The following is a 17,951-nucleotide window of genomic DNA, read 5'->3' as shown; positions in this document are numbered from 1 at the left end:
TTGGTCATTTCGTGTATACCCGAGAAGTATCTTGTTTTAGAATTGGCATGCTATTAAAATGACTGTCTTCATTAAAAATCTTAAAATAAAGTAAGCATTATCAGCGATAACTTTAGATCAATAAATGTGGGGGAAAATGTTTTTGGACAATCATTGGCTAGAAATGCTGGGAAAGATGAGAAATTCAGGTGGCTAGGGTTAGGGTTATGTGTCAGATACCCATTTGAACAAGATGCTTTTAGCCTTTTTAAAAAAAAAAAATCAATTTTAAAAACACTGACTTCTATATGACCCTCGACTCGCCATCTCTCTTAAGCACTTGCTTATTCTCGTTCATCTTTCTAACTATTCTCGTAATTACATGAACATAATTCTCTCTTCTTTATTTTCTCCTATGTCCTTCCTTTCTCTCCATTGAGTTTTATCCTTGATTAGGTGGTCTAAGCATTAAACGCTCCCAGGAGAGACTAACAGCCTCCCTGGAGGGAAGAGAGAGGAGGACCGATTGGGAGAGAAGCGATGGAAATTGGCTGTCTCAGCCATTGTTTGGGGTTTCCTGCTGGTTGTTTTTAGTACATATTGGCCCATCGTACAAAGGCTTGGAAAGCAGAGGCACAACAACTGAGACCAAAGTCAGACAGGCCTAGGCACACATCAAATCTCTGTCTGTGGTTAATGCTGAATCTAATCTATGCATTTATTAATTAGGAAAGTTCAGACTTTATCTGGCGCTGTGTGAGTGCCTGTCACGAACACCCAGAAGTAGAAACAATGAGGTGGGAGGGAGAAACTCCAAATACCACAGCTGTGTTTCTGCAAGACATACTCGCAAATTGGCTTTGTAGAGGCACAGAAGTGAAATCGTGATCAAAGATATTGACTGACTCTTGATCGCTTGCAAGATTCAGTGTCACCAGGGAGCGAGTCAGCACAGCTTCTGAGCAAGGCGGAAAAAACTGGAGGTGAATTGAATTGAATGAATATCAATACCCACCACACACCCACACGCACACAGAGAAAATGCACTTTTACTCTAATCACGATCCAAAAGCCCCCTTCACAAATATGGCAGCTGAGGCAAAGATGAGAAATTAAAAGTTAATTCACCTGCTATTTGCTCCGAATGGTAAATTCCCACATTCGATTTGAAAGCAAGGGCTGAATATATTACCACAGTAAAATGGGCAGCATTTAAAATGGCTGCACCCTACAACGAATGCAACAGCAGACCAAATTTAAATATGCTCAGATATTACGGTCTGCTGATTTACAGTTAGTTGAGCACAGATGCAGAGGAAGGCAAGGCAAACACTTGTAGTATCGCTGTACCGCCGAGTTAAAGCAGAAACGAAACGTTTTAAATGGTTTATAAAATACAAACAAGGTTAAAGTTCTCATATAGAGATTTTCTAATGTAGTTGAGCACTCAACACCACTACAAGCCTCATTCATGCAAACACATTCATAATCCCTCACATAAAACTGCCCCCTGAGATAACATGAGATGGCAGCTAAAGGATGCTTAATGACAAGTTCAGAAACACTGTCTTTCACTACCACCACCTTTATTTATTTTTGCTTCATTCCAGTGTTCCTGCTTCTGTACTCATGAAACATGTCCAATATATCGTGTTTTATTCATTCATTTATTTGCATGATTTCTGATGTTTAATCTGGCCAATTCATTGAACTGTAACATCTTCAGGTTAGTATGCAGGTAGTTTTAGGTAGTTGCTGCCAACAGTGGGCACATTTCCCGTGTTGTTCTGGCATCATCACAATAACGTTGGCCCAGGATCAATATTGCAACTGACCAATTGCACTTTAAGTCTTAATATTTGTTATATTTCAAAAATTAATAATCAAGTTAGGTTTGCTGTTAGTCAAATTTAGGTTACTCATGTTGGTTTGCTTCTGATCGTTTTCAATAGCTTTAGCTAACTTCTTAGCTAATGCTAACTAAATACTCAGACAACATGATTGGTCAGTTCCGGTCAGTCAGTTGGCCCAATGTTGCGCCCACACTGTGCAAGGAGGGAAAGTTCTGGTCTACCATGAATTACTATCTTTGTTACTGTTGAACATTTTCATTGGCATTTTTTATTTTTTTAAATTCCCACCCCTCATTCTATTGAGTCCTGCACAACCAGCATCACTTCAGCATCCTGCTGCCGGTCTTAATTTAACTTCAATTTAATTTATCCAGTATAACTCCAAATCACAACAACAGTCACTTTAAGGCGCCTTATGTTGTGAGGTAAAGACCCTACAATAATACAAAGAAAACAGAAACCCTATGACCCTCTATCAGCAAGCACTTTGGAGTAGGAAGGGAAAACTCCCTTCTAACAGGAAGAAACCTCCAACAGAACCAGGCTCAGGTAGAGTAGGCGGTGAGCATATGAAGCATGAAAATAGACTATTAATAGCAAGAAAAACACAAGCTATTAGTAACTGTTTGCTTCAGTTACACCTGAAATTCTGCTTGGCAACAGCACATTCATTGGCCTGAGCTGCCCAATTATTTTGCTGAAACATACTTTTTCTTCCCTTTACCTGTCATCGTGCTGCCAGTTATGTCACACCTAGCAGTGAAATTACGCTAAATTGTAACTGACTCATAAAACCTTAGAAAGCATAAAAATGCGACATCACCAATTGATTTGCAAAATCCACTGATGACTGTGCTGTTGTGAAAGCGGATGCGAGGAGTGAGGTGTGGATCAGACTGAAACCACACGCTCATTGTTAATGACTTGTCAGCCACAAGTCGTTTTATTCAACATGGACTTGAATGAGCATATCGGACGTGACCGCCATAAGCACTTTCCTGATGAGTTAATGGTCTAAGTCAGAGGTCACATCCTACAGACAATCTTTTTGCAACCGCCGGTATCGCACCGTGAATGTAGTGTGCTTTGAGCTGAATGGTGAGTTGTACATGAGCAACGACTGATCATTGTGTATGAAAAACAAATGTAGTCCCACAAGTAAGGAAGTAGTGCCAAAGCTAGTTTTTCACAAAAAGATCTCCCCTACAAGAAAAAAATGTTTTAATCTCAGTGAAGACCTTATGTGAAGGATTGTAGTACATGTTACTGCAGGTTCAACATTGCAAGTGACCAATCACCTTCTCCTGACATCATCCGCGACCTCGGAAAAAAACAAACGCCTTCAAAAAATCTACTTCACTTGCGAGGAGAAACCGCCTCTGTAAGGACAATATGTATAATGCTTACCGTTTATTAAAGACAATTATCCTGAAATGCAAAGAATTTAAGTTCCTGGATGGGCGGACAGAAGCGGTTTCTCTTCTCGCAAGTGAAGTAGATTTTTTTTAAGGCGGTATTTTCAAAGGCACAAAAGGGGGACGTCACAACAATGTGATTGGTCACTTGCAACGTTGAACCTGGAACAACATTTATTATGATGATGTGGGAACAACACCGACACGAGGATATCAGATCATCCATTAATAAGCACAGCTCAGAGTACCTGGGAGACTAAATAATGCCCCCGAAAACCCAGACAGATGCAATTATTTTGGGATTAGCAGTTCTTTAAAACCAAGGAAATTACTTTTCAGGGTGAAACCTACATGATGTCATTTCCTTTTACATCAAGACTCACACCACTCGTCACGATCTTTACTACGAGATCGTTCGTCAGAAGCCGAACGTGGCCATCTTTAGTGTGCCAGACAAGCTGCAAGTGCTCAGCAGTGTTGATCTGAAGGGGAATGTACAGTCTATTGACCCCAATTCTGCGGGTCTTTGGTTTCTAATTTTACGGCCGGATTTCTCTCAGCTCTGACTGTAATGGATGGGACGACCGTGAGGGAGCAGGGACACCTGGCTGCTGAGCCCTAGTCAGCACCAGTGTCCTGACAGGTCTGATGAATGCAGGCTGATGAGTACACAGTCTTGTCTCTACTACAGCCGGAAGCCTCGCTCCACGGGGCTAAAGCAGGAGGAGTGCATCTCCCTACTATTAGCGATTCGGTGCATCACTCTTATTTTACACATTTAATAACCTCTCAACAAGGTCGTACAGGCAAAGCTAATCTAAAAAAAAACAAAAACAATGCATTAACTAGTCTTTACATGCAAACACAAAAAGATGATGCCTATTACTTCAGTATTATGGCTCCATGATGGATTGGGGACAATGAAAAGGTGGAAAGACAGTAATATAAAGAAAGATTGATTAGATTTTTTTTAAATATGCCACAGCAGAAATAAACACAGGAAGACACACTGACTGCAAGCTCTTCGTTAGTAACACAGAAATTAGAAACTAGTGTGCTGCTGCTATCACTGTAGGTGAGACGTCAACATCAAACGGGTTCCTTCTTACAGCGACAGCTCCGAGATAAATCAGCCTACAGTTCGGGAATACCTCTAAACCGCTTCCTGCTGCTCTGCAGTGACCTACTTAGCATGATTTGATTTATCAGAAATGTTGCAGGAATTTCCACAGCTTGAGCAATCAAACAGGATGGAGGTACCTGCTGATGTCTCTCTTAACTAAGGTCTTGACTTATTCTTTTTTTTTTTTTTTTTTAGTGTGTCAGTTTGTCTCTGCTGCACTGGTGCTTTCAATGCAACAGCTAATTCTGGAGTATTGTGACTAATGCTCTGAACCTAAAATACTGCCAGTCAGGAAGAGGTTTCTAGCAAAACACCAAAAATGCAATTGCCTCACTCCCAAGTCTTCCTCATTTTTCAGAGGAACTTTAGATTGGCGCAATCAAACAATGCACCTCCAACAGGAAATGTTATGTAATGTGGACAAAACTGATCTTGGCAAAACAAGGAAGCGATGCTTCCCCATACTGACTGATATTGAAAGGAATGCGGTGCAGGGAGTGTCGGCGTTTGGGAGTGTTTGTATACAAGTGCATGGTATTTTTTTTTGATCCTACAGTACACAGTGTATTTGCAAACAAGCTTAACTACCCACCATTTCATAGCTGACTGTTATCTACTTATATCTGATGGATGAAGAATGACAACAATCCACAGAGCGGCTTGCTCTTTTAGAGGAATCATTCGACATTTTAGAGAATTTCCTCATTTTCGTATTCTTAGCGAGAGTTAGTGGAGATTTATGTCACTTTGGCGTTTGCACAATAAATATGAGTAAGCGGCGTGCTAGCTAGCTTTCACAAAAAAACAGGAAAAAGGGGGAACCAACTATTCCGCCTCCGTCCAAAGTTAATCTACCAAAGCTCCCAAATTATCGCTACGCAAAAACATTGCATAACAGCAACAGACTGAGAGCTAAGCTAATAGCTTGGAAGCAAAACGTTTACATTTCCTAAACCAGGAGCGTGCAACATAAGGTCTGGGGCCAGAATTGGTCCAGCAAACACTCCAGTCTCACCCACTGTATAAGGGAGGATATAGATTTTCTTACATTTAACTGTATGTTCATAGGTTTTAAAGCTGTTCTAATGGAAAAGACCCCTCACCCCTACACCAAAATAATTAAGTGATAGACAGCTAAATGATAGAAAGGTTCCTTTTTTTCCACCATCTACTACTCAATTCAGAAAAGTTGCATTCAGCATTATGAAACTAGCAGGAGCATCAGGCAGGAGTTAGGGCCAGCTTTTGGTGCAGCACTGGTGTCTAAATAGCTTTCCACCAATGCAGAGGGAAGGATTCTGAGTATTTAACCATAGCAGAGGCAGAGTCGCTTTTGTGTGCAGTCCTTCTACAAGCCAACAACATCATCACCTCTGGGCATAGAGACAATCTTAGGTCAAAGACGGACATTTTTAAAGGTTGGTGTGAAACGGAAAGGTAAAAACCACAGCAGAGTTCACCACAAAGAAGGAGAAACTGCACTGGGTGTGACTTCCAGAGAACCACTGTTATTAATGATAACCACAACCGCCAAATGAACCTCATGCAGCGCTCCACTGCTATTTACTGCAAATGTGCAAGCTACTTGCAGCAAAAACAGTGATGAGACACAAACACACAGTGTCATGAACTATTATGCAGCACTGTGTGCAATCTGTGTAATGCATCTTATGCAACAACCAGCATATGCACTGCATGCATCAACAACAAAGGTGACTTGCATGCTTTTACCTGCCTCTGTTTTACACATTTTCTTTGTGCCATTACAGGATTTAATGATTGCTTAACTCAATAACAGAACATTTCACAGAAGCAAGTATCTTGGATTATGTCAGGTGGTGAAGAAGTTTGTCAAGCGAACCAACATTTCCGCTCGCATAATGTTGCTAGAGATAAACAAGATCTGGTTAGGTAGCCAGCTGTGACTTTTGTACACTGCATGAATTTGAAAGTGGTTGCATAGTTCTATTACCATCTATAAGATGAATATATTTACTACATAAGTAAATAAGTGACCTCTTTTTTTCACAAAGAGGGGGAAAAAAAACAACACTTTTACCTGGACAAAGGATTGTAGTACATGTTATGGCAGTGCTTCTCAAAACCATTACTGGATGACCAGGGAAAAAAAAATATAAATAAAGTTAAGGCCTCAATCACACAGCCCTGGAGACTGACCCCTTAGCAACTACAGGTTATTAAGAGGGGGGGGGGGGGGGGGGGGGGGGGCGGGGTGCATTCCCTGTCCAGCTGGTGAAGTAAAAAGCTGCACTGTTGCTAGCAGATTACCCATGTCTGCTGTAGTTTGCATGACACGTATCAACTTGCAGGGTTTTGCTACCGCTTGTCGGGTAGTTTAGTGGTGTAAGCAGCCCAGTTGGCGTCTGGTATGCAAAGCTACCATGGTGACCAAGGCAATGTGCTAGCAACCAAAGCAACCTCAGGGAGGGTTTTGGTGCAGGAAAGTAAACCACTTTGCAAGTAATTTCACTCCAAAGACAGCAGCAATCAGTCACAATCAGTCTGATTGTGACACCCCCCCGCCCTGCCCGCAGTGATCAGCGGTTGCCAGATGGTTGACAACTGGTCTCATACAGATAGATCAACATCTCCAGCAGCTGGACTGAGAGTGATGAGTTGGAAAAATTACAAACTTAACACAAGTAGTGAGGATTTTGTCACCGTAGCAAGCCTTCTTGGCAAAAATCCTATACTGTTGGATAGCCAGTTTATTTCCCTAGCTCCTTAGCAAGGCAGAGCCATTCGTGCATCACTAGCAGTAAAGCATAATGCTTTTTTTTTTTTAACTCCTTAAAAACATCACTGCAGCACATTCAAGGACAGAGCCTGGTCAGCACTCTCTGTGGGGCTTTTTCAGTAAGTAACAAACACACAACACTAGCAGTCGAGATTACAAGTTCTACAGTTTTAATCATGTTTATGTTAACTGCCGCCATCAGCTGCTCCAACTTTCCAAGTCTGAAGTCTGACGGGGTTCAGCTGAAAATTCCGACTTTCAATTTGGAATTGAACCTACCATTGGGGTTAGGGTTAAAGTCAATCAATAATGATGACTTAGACTGCTTAGTAAAATAAATACAATGAGAGAGGAGAACATGGCCCAAAAAAGCAAAAATAGGTAAATAAATAAACTTGATATTTAAGCAGAAAAAACAGGAGAAGCTCAGTAAATAAGCTCTAAATAAAATAATACCAAATTAAAAGCTCAGTATTGTACAGTAAGCGGTTCACTAAGTAAAAACCTTAATAAAATAAACACAGATCTCTTTATTAAAATCTGTACTGCTGCATATAAACTGACATTTTGTGTACACGGGTCCTTATCAGACCTCATAATTAATGAAAAAAAAAAGTTCTCATGAACAAAGAAAGGTTTGCTTGGGCTTTCATTTCAGATTTGTCTTTGAATGCCGGCAAACCCATGGAGAGACCCAGCTGGGTTATTCTTCCTGCTTCCAAGCATGTTTTTTTATGAAGTTAAATTATTTGATTATTCTTTTGCTTCCATCCTCGTCCCCCATCTAGCCTCTGGCTGAGCTAATTAATTTCTCAGCGCTCCACAGCTACTTCAATCACTCACGCCTCGTGTCCAATATATACATCCTCAGTTACTGTGCATGCTGTTTACGTCCCATACGGGTCGGCCACCCTCCCACTCCGCTGATGTTGATCACAATGCACAGACATGAATAAAAGACTTTTTAAAATCTGTGTATGTTCGGATTTATGAGTGTGTGGGTTGAGACAGGGTTGAGTAATAATATCACTTATTGATGTAGCTTGCTCTGACTGCCCTGGAGGGCTTTTGTTTGTGTCAGTATGTGTGTGTGTGTGATGTCTCCTACCTCGTTGCCGTACATCATGAGGTGGTGGGTGGTGATAAGAGCTTTGAAGACCACCACCCAGCTGGAGTTGGCTGTGCGCTCAAACAGCGTGTCCGCCAGCTGGGGAATGTTCACGTTCATCTCATTGGTGCAGTGGATCAGATCTGGCCAGGACACAAAAAAAAAAAAAAAAAAAAAAAAACCAACAAGAAAATGAGAGAAGAAGAGAAGCTTACACAAGACAACAGAACAAAGAGCAGTGATGAGAAGCTTTTAAAGATAACCCTGACCGACACAATGCCAAATTACTTTTCACACAGAGAAAAAAAAAATGCAGACACACAGCAAGGACCAACAAACAGAGCACGAATTTCATCTGAATTCTTAAGTGAAAGAAGCCTGAAGGACAGGTGCTACCCACAGAACTATTTCTTGTCTTCTTTTGACTCTTACTCTGCTGCACCTTTACCCTCTTCTCTGCTCTCGACATCTTAGCAGAAGCTCACGTGTCATTCATTCACCCAACCTGGAGGAAAACTGAACCTTCGACTGTATGACTGTCAAAATATAATAAAAAAAAACCAAACTGGCAGATCTCAGAAATAATCTCAAAACAGGTCTTTTACAGTATATAGTGTTACATCACTGCTTTAACTTTCCACCAAAGTCTGGCATTAGATTTTTATAATGAGGCAATTTTTTGTTAGAGTTTAATGTTAATTAAATGTTAACTTTCAGCAAATACTCCAGTAATGTGAACATTATTCATGGAGGTGTGGGATTATCTTTGCAGGTTAAGTCTGTGCAATACTGGCATCATCAGGGTTCAACATAACAAACATATGTTGGGCAAGTTGACCAACCAGCTGCTGTTTTTTTAAGAAAAAAAAATATGTAAACAGTATTTCCACAGATCTGTTCACCTTTCACGGGTACTGGGTGAAATGAACCATCAGGAATTAATGTATTTTTCTTACACCACAGGGTAGTAGTACGGGTAGTAATATACTACAGTATTTTCACATTAAAATAAAACAGCATGTTCAGAAAGTTTAAGTGTCAAGAAAAGTGATCTTTTTAGCTGTTTTCATCCACCACACAGACACAGACAGCACAAGGAAATGAAGAAGCAGCTAAAATCAAAGCTGTCTGTGTACAGGTAAACTTCTTAGGTCTCTCAATTTGGCATTTCTCATAACCTTTGCTGCAAGCTGCTGGCAGGCATGATGTCTCTTTCTAGCAGCAAGACATGCGGCGGGTGAGGGGCACAGCATTCACCACTCCTTTCTTTCTGAAAACCCTCCTAAGAAAATGATGGTATGTTTTAGAGATTAAGTTAGTTTATTATATAAAGTAATTCAAAAGGGTTTTTTGGGCCAGTGAAAGTCTGATCTACTGGCCCAGTGAGGAAAAAACAAATTCTATGTTGAACAGCTAAGAGGCAGGAGACTATAAGACTGCCTTAAAGGACCCAGGAAAAAACAGGTGTGTTGGCAGGTATGACTAAATTAGCAAAATCCAAACTGTACAGGGATGATTACGGATGGTTGTGATTTGTGAATATTTAAATAGCTGTTAAATTAATAACTCAAGTTTCAACAATTGTTACATAAATTTGTACTTGATTTTTGGAAGATGATAATAATAATACGTCTATTAAAACTACAAAAACAGAAGAAAAGCTTTCTATGTAACAGGTGTCTGACCTGGGAAGCATGTGTGGCATGAGGAAACTAGATGCTTTTATACAAACAGGAGAAACATCCACACAGATTTAAAAAGCCCTTCAAAAAATAAAATCAAACGAGTCCCAGAGCAAGCTCTGCCAGGGAAAGCTACCACATCAAATGTAGTTTATGTTAATTTATGCCGTTTTAATTTACATTGTTGCCATCTGGAAGTGATTTCTTGTTGTGCACCTCTTAATTTTCGTGACCTGGCATGCTGAGCGTGCACGGACGGGTTGAAGACATGAGTGTATGATTATGTTTGTCTTTACCAGCATTCCAATGATACCTCAGTACAGGTGCTCAGAGTGCCGTTTCTTAAATTTGTAAATTCTGTAACATATTATTTAATTAGTTCAGTCTATTACTGTTACTGTCTTGGAGCAACTGTAACCCACATAATTTTCCTTAGGGATTAATAAAGTATTCTGATTAAAAGAGGCAACAGCCTACGCAACCACTAATGTGTTAAACATAAACTAGTTTATAATTTTTACACACACACACACACACACACACACACACACACACACACACACACACACACACACACACAAAGAGTTACTCCAGGAAGAGAAGAGCACCAACTTTTTCTTGTTTAGCTGCTTCAAACACTTAAAATATGCACATTTTTTTACCACTTTAGAGAAAACAGGAAACTGACAGACGCCCTAGATTTATTTATTTTTAAACAAAGAATAAATAAAAGGTGCTTATTGAGCTAGGGATGTTTCCCCCATTGCATAAAATTCTCTTTAGCTTTTACTTCATCCCAAGAGATGCCTAATATGATCTGACCAGAACCTAACAGCTTGGCCCCACCTTGCTGTTCCTACCACTTTAAATGGAGATCGATTTGAAGGTCTTCTAGCTTATTACACAGATTCAGTGTCTCCGCTCGCCGCGTGCAACGCCCTCAGCGAGCCTCTCGAGCACAAACATCAATACAGACACACACGGTTAAATTGATCATTCACACCAGATATCAGGGTGTTTTCTGTTTCATTTCTCTGGCGTCCTCAACCACTTTCATTCCTTCGCCTCTCTCTCGCCATCTTTTATTCTTCACCGCAGGACGTTATGAGCTGCCGGCTCGCACACCTGGTAACTACGGAAACAGCTTCTCATTAAACTACTCGAGGACTGTAGCGGGAGAGACTCCCGACGGGGAACTTCATCACCATAATCAGGTGTGCATGCGCACATGCACGAACGCGTGCCTTCATTCAATAAAGAATCATACCTTCACTCACTTAACCCATCATCTCCCTCAAGTACTCACACACACACTTACAGTAACATTCCACAGCAGACTCCCAGTCCCGTATCAATCATTCACTCAACATGCTACCTCTCCCACTTACCCCCTAACACACACACACACACACACACACACACACACACACACACCAAGCAGTCTGCTATGCGGTCAATACAAATGAGAGTAGAATAATGTAACACAGCACAGCTGCATTTAGCCAAACAGAACAACATTTAGTGGCTAACAGAGTGCAGCTGGACTGAAAACGCTCTCACAGCCAGACTCACCTTGCCTTTCTGTCTCTCTGCAGCCCCCCACCCCACCTCCCACTGCACCGCTGCATGACATTATGACTGGAAACAATATCTCTGAACTGGAAGCGGGCACCGAAAGCGACTGGTGTCTTTGTTAACGAATTAGTCTCCTTGCTGCTCTGTCTTTCTTTATTATTGCTGCTGCTACCTTGTTTCTCTTCCCCCCCCCCCCCATCTGTCCATCTCGCCTTCTTTTTTAGCAGAGCTCATGTTTTTTCATTAGGTCTGGAGTGGTGTGAGAGAAACAGAGAGAACTAAGAGAAGGACTGATTAGGTCTGTGGGGACGCTCGTGCATGAGTGTGTACGTGTGCGAGTGATAATTTAAAAGAGGGTACATGTGCTGACTTAATCAGCCAGAGCGGAAAGCATTAGATGCCACTGATCCCAGACCGGCGAGAGACAGAGAGAAAAGGGACGGCGAGGCAATTGAGACAAACATATGGCTGAGAAATGAAGATAAAAAAAGAGGGGAAGACGAGGTAAAGAGAAGGAGACACGAGCAGATGTGACGAGAGATCAAGAGTCCTACAGAGAGGTATAAAGAGGAAACTGATGAAAAGTGTTGAAGAATAGGGGGACGAGAAGAAGAGATCGATAAATGAAATGAGATTATGAGACGTGAGACATGAGTGTCTCTTCATCCAGACAATTTAGAAGAATCCACACACCGCTCAACAAGCTGCTCGCCTCGCTTTATCTCTGCAGCAGAAACGCAGTTGGGGATGCAATTTTTTCTTCTCCCCCGCAAGCACACCCCGGGGCAATTATTCTGACCGCAAATGGAAAAATACATAAGTTTGAGTCTATCATCCCTCAACGGCAAGGCTAAGACCAACATGTCAGCGTCCTACAAGCAATTACCTGCACAACAGTTTCATAACAAACGTAGCCTGGCTAATTGGCGCATTACACATTACAAGATGAGGACAACAGAGGACTGAAGCAGTCTGTGTACGAGAGCGCATTATACAATGTCAGAAGTCTCATTACAAGTGTACTTTAAAAGCTGGGTCTGTAGAGACTGAAGTGGCCGGTTCTGTGTTAGGTTAGCCAAGTATTGGTTATTCATTATGCTGAGTACTTCAGCGTCCCTTACTCATTTAGACTCACCACAAACGGCATGAAAGATTGACGTAGCCACCCTAAAGTCACCTACTTGCTTAAAAAAAAAAAAAAAAAAAAAAAAAAAAAAAGGCCTTTTGGTTGCCATGACGTAAGTTCTGTATTGGGTTTTTTTTTGTTTGTTTGTTTTTGAACGAGAGGCTAAAGATCTGCTTTTATCTGACACTAGAGACAAGAAACAGACTTAAGCCACTTTCACTCATCGTGCATCACTCAGAAACCATCCGTTAGTTACTAGCAGAAAATTTCACCGTCCAGTTGCCTAATATAACTATTATGAGTCCATACTTTAATCAACCTTATCATGGGCATTGATCGCTATCATTGTGTGCCTTTTGTACCATCTTCCTCCCCTCACCCCAAACTGGTCACAGCATATGGCTGTCTGGTTCTGCTGAAGGTTTCTTAATGTTAAAAGGGATTTTTTCTGGTTCCCACTTTTAACTCGTTCTTGCTCAAAGGGGGTTGTGCGATTGTCTTCCCTGGATTATTGTCGGATCTTTAGCTGTCGAGCACCTTGAGGTGTTGTGATTTGGTGCTATATAAATACAATTAAATTGAAAATTGAATTTGGATTGGTAGTTGCTTCAATCATTCACTTCAAAGTGACCTCAAAGTCTGTGATGAAATGAACTTCAAAGTTAAGAAAAGTTCATTTCATCACAAACTTTGAGGTCTCTCGTCACTGTGATGCATCTATGATTATACTCCCCAAATCTGAAAGGCAAGCAAAGAGGCTTTGGTTTTAGGCAGGGGTAGGCAACTCCAGGCCTCAAGGACCAGTGTCCTGTAGGTGTCCTTGATCCATCACAGCTGATTTAAAAGGCTAACCTACCTCGTCAACATGTCTTGAAGTTCTCCAGAGGCCTGGTAATGAACTAATATTCTGATTCAGGTGTGTTGACCCAGGGTGAGATCTAAAACCTGCAGGACACCGACACTTGAGGCCTGGAGTTCAATACCCCAGGTCTTAGGTCGTTACCATTGGGTAACATCAGAGTGGTCTCTTCAATCTTTCAAATTTGTTTTTTAAATTGTTTGCATCAAAAACATAAAAATAAAGCTTTAATCTTTTACTTAAATCATTTAGTCTTATATTTTAGTATAGAGGCAGAGTTTGACCCATACTTGACCTCTGTTTGCCTACCACTCACATCCCAGCAGGCGAGTTTAGCTCCTCAAGAGTCAGACCAGAAACATCAGTGATGCAGTAGCTCAAGGTCTGTCCCAATCCACAGGTTATTTATTTATTCCCTAATTTCCTTCGGGATTAATAAAGTATTCTGATTCTGATCCATCCATCCATCCATCCATCCATTCGCTTCCGCTTATCCTTTTCAGGGTCGCAGGGGGCGCTGGAGCCTATCCCAGCTGCCATAGGGCGAAAGGCGGGGTACACCCTGGACAGGTCGCCAGTCTGTCGCAGGGCCAACACATAGGGACAGACAACCATTCACACTCACATTCACTCGTACATTCGCACCTAGTGGCAATTTGGATTATCCAATTAACCTATCCCCGCAAGCTGCATGTCTTTGGACGGTGGGAGGAAGCCGGAGTACCCGGAGAGAACCCACGCAAACACGGGGAGAACATGCAAACTCCACACAGAAAGACCCCGGCCTGATGGTGGAATTGAACTCAGGACCTTCTTGCTGTGAGGCAACAATGCTAACCACTGTGCCACCGTGCTGCCCCTCTGATTCTGATATTTCTCATAAAATGGCAAAGGTGTCCTTGACCTTGGTCACGGTTTGGGTGAAGGCTCATTAGGAGATCCCCTTATATAAGTGATTAAATTCCAGCATGAGTTCATCAGTCCTTAAGCAGGTTAAGCAAAACATCACAAGAACTAGGATTTTTTTTCACTAAGGCTTAAAATAAAGCTCTGCCCATCAAAAGGCCAAAACAGTTATATGCCTTAAGTACATGGATATGAATCATACTAGTAAGCCCCCAAAGGCTCCTTCTGAACCTTTCAAGCAAGCTATAATATTTCTCAAATAATTCTATGAAGAAAAAAAAAAAAAAAAAAAATCCCCAAAAAGACACAAAACAGCCCAAACACAGTGAAAAGGTCCACTTGAGCAGTGGTGAGGCCTGTAAGGACACGTGTCAATCAACACAGCCACGCCCCTAACTGCAATAATAAATTATTTACCCTGCTTAGAGTTGATATAAAAAGGGGAACTTAATCATAAGGCATTTTTTGTACCAGCCTGTAAACATGCTTTTCAGTGCTGTAAAAGTTACCATTTTATTGCATTAATGAAGAAAGCAGTCATCTGTTGCAGCCCTAATTAACTGACAGGAAGAGGAAGCGACTCTCAGCTCCAAACAATTTGTGTGAGGAATGAATGCCCAGTCTAATTTTGAAGCTGACACACAGAAAAAGAAGGAAGACATCTGTGATAACCTGATGGTAGCTGCACCTCAGACACAAAGTAATAAATAGAAATAAATAGATTTTTTTTTAAATCTGACTAAAACACTCTTTATTCTGATAATACAGGATTATAAGAAAAAACAGACAGACTTATTTTAAGTTGTTGTCCGATACCCTGCCATCCCCAGAGGACTTTTGTAGCTTTATACTAATTAGTGCGACTAACAAACTCGCACATTTACACATGTGGGAGGAATGAGTGCTGAGTAGATGTGATCTCATCACCAACAGTGACCTTCTGTGTTCCTCCCTGATCTCACTGAGATCCATTGTTGCCAGTTGCCTGTTGACCTCTGAGGCCTTTGATTAAACCACACCCGACCGGAGACTTCCTGGTACCGAGGGACCGGCGCGAGGACCTGGAGGAGCCAGGCTCGACATCTGATAGGGGGTGGCGCGTGCTTGTGAGCGATAAACCAACAGAAAGTTATCTATATTCTGTGAGGCACTTGTCTTAGACGTTTTTTCTTTTTCCAGTGAACAGCCTCTTCTGCCTATGTGAGTGTTAAATCAAGCAGGAGGTAGAAGAAGGGCAAGGGAGGGGGAGGAGATAAAGTCTACATCTGGCCCACCTGGCTACCTTCTCTATTCGCTCTCCTCTCATCACTTCATCCACCTTTAAGTCCCCACACCATCCAGCTGCTGCACATGGGGGAGAGGCACACACACACACAAACTCACATTTCATCTCCTCCTTCATATTGTCTGATCTGCACACAAACTATTACAACAGGTTCACTAATTAACCGCCGGTGCCTGCCTCTCTGGGTGTCACTTTAAGCCTCCTCTTTCACTCCCTCTGCTCTTCATCTTCTTTATTTAATCCATTGCAGCCGCTCCGGGACCAGCTGCCGCTCTATAAGGTGACACAATGGTGGCAGAAAATGGCTAAAGAATCCCAATAATCGACAAGCATCAACTTCAGCCTCTTCTGCAGTTCAAACCACAAAAAAGTCATTATTACTATTGATAAAAACGACCATTGCTATTGACTGTATGGTGGATCTTGTTCCAAAAGGAAAGCACACTCTCTCAGATTTTTATGTTGTGCTAATACTTTTTTGTGAGATAAAAATAAAGCAAAAGAAAGGACAGGAGGAGCAGGTTTAGCAATATTTTCTCCATTTAGGATGCAAATCTGCAATTCTGCCATGAAATACCACAACTCAATCACGCAACTTAGAGATTCAGACCTCGAGGGCCCAGTTTGAAGCTCCATCAACAGCTTGACTTTAAGTTTTTCCCAACTATTAACAAGTCATAAGAGCATTTTTTAATGTTAATTTTAACCATTTACTTTACAACCAGTATTGTTGTTTTACGAGGTTCTTTCCCCCCCAATTCTAAATACAATGAATATCAGAAAGTGCTTTAATTCCACAGTAGTTCACAAGTAAGTTCACAGTTTTACATGGTTGCCAGACATGCTCACAAGAGTATGGAACAAACTTGACTATGGTATAGACACAAGTGGTGAGGACACAGTCAGCACTTGTGAACAGTGTAAGTTCTGTATGTAAAACTATATTCATCCAGGTATTTTAAAAAATACATCAGAAACTGATGTTGGACATTTAGCTGCAAAATGACAAGTACTCAGCAACGTTGCCTTATATAGTAATATAACCACAATACAAAATACAGTGAGCTGCGTCAAGTTTACTAAGCCAAAGATGCAGACCGATCGCTGCTGTCTGCGTTTATAAATTTGACGGCAGGTGTTTTTGCAGTACCAATCTGTGACAGTTCATCTGTGATTGTTTGGAGACAAGTTGCATCTCACCAGGTGACCTGTGTTTTCCAATCAAAAGCAATCACACCGCTGAGCAATCAGTTTGTTGCTGCAACTACTCGCAATTGGTTGAAGAATGTGAAAATATTTGTTGTAATCATCAGGTAATCATCGACTTTTCCCTAGTTGGACGCAAAGTCCTTGAGTGTGTCAGAGTCGTGTCAGCGGGGGTTCAGAATTCAGTCACAAGCTTCACGTAGGCTTCAAATAATTCCCGCAAGTGCTTAGTGAGCAGTTGAAACGCATTCTGGTAACATCCGACTTGTTCCTACCTTTTAAAAATGCATCTCAAACTTTCAAACTTCTGTGCTGCTATAACTCGATAGCAGGATTAGCATATGTTGATAACGTTCATTTAAAACAAAACGCGATTCCTTCCGTTCAACAGCTCTGGTTCTAAGAAGGTTGGTGCTCCAGTTTTAATTTAGTGTACCTGATCTGTAAAGTTTTATTTGTACAACAAGTTATACATTTATGTTTCTGCAAAAATAACTAAATCCTGAGAGTGGTGCTGGTATATTACCATCACTAGCACAGCATGAGAACCCCGGGATGATATCTGGTATTTTGCCATTTCCTGGCCTTTTTAAAGCAAATGCGTCAAACACATTCTACATCCAGCTTCTCGACCCTGTTCTGACATTTTGTACGCATCTGACGGACACGATGGGACATCAGCGCCTTGCTCTGTATGCCTGACACACTCGGTCTCTCCACATTCAAGACCCTTCAGAGACCTCAGAGGGCAGGTCAGGTTCACATAGCTGGAATTCCAGAGGAGGATCTATCTGGACAAATCCACAGAGGAGATTTTAAGCATTTGGCTCCGATTGTTATGAAGAAAAGGCGAGTAAGTTCACACATAGCTATATTAAATTACTTAGATGGGACACATGACTGCCTGTGTAACCAGAAAAAAACAATGCCGTGCTACCAGTCTTCAGTCCCGGAAGTTGCTACAGCAACTGTTATTTGCTTTACTTAGTTTCTCAATGCCAAAGTATTCTGTAGGCAGAATATCACTCTAAAGTGAACGCTTATTTTTCCATAGTATAAATAGATACACCCACAGT

At 41.4% G+C, this 17,951-nt stretch overlaps 1 protein-coding gene across 2 annotated transcripts in view; it reads right to left on the bottom strand.

Annotated features, from left to right (window-relative positions):
• The window catches only part of LOC308402332 (phosphatidylinositol-binding clathrin assembly protein), a 117,765-nt gene that overhangs the window by 76,935 nt on the left and 22,879 nt on the right, over window positions 1-17,951 (bottom strand). For both annotated transcript variants that reach the window (XM_080891081.1, XM_080891082.1), the window contains exon 2: window positions 8,237-8,379. In XM_080891081.1, coding sequence (XP_080747207.1) covers window positions 8,237-8,379 — 143 coding nt within the window. The remainder of the gene's footprint in view (window positions 1-8,236; window positions 8,380-17,951) is intronic.

Source organism: Rhamphochromis sp. 'chilingali' (genome assembly GCF_963969265.1).
Source record: "Rhamphochromis sp. 'chilingali' genome assembly, chromosome: 1".
Lineage (NCBI taxonomy): Eukaryota > Metazoa > Chordata > Actinopteri > Cichliformes > Cichlidae > Rhamphochromis > Rhamphochromis sp. 'chilingali'.
Note: the sequence above shows the minus strand (reverse complement) of the source record. Positions and strands in the feature narration are given on the sequence as shown.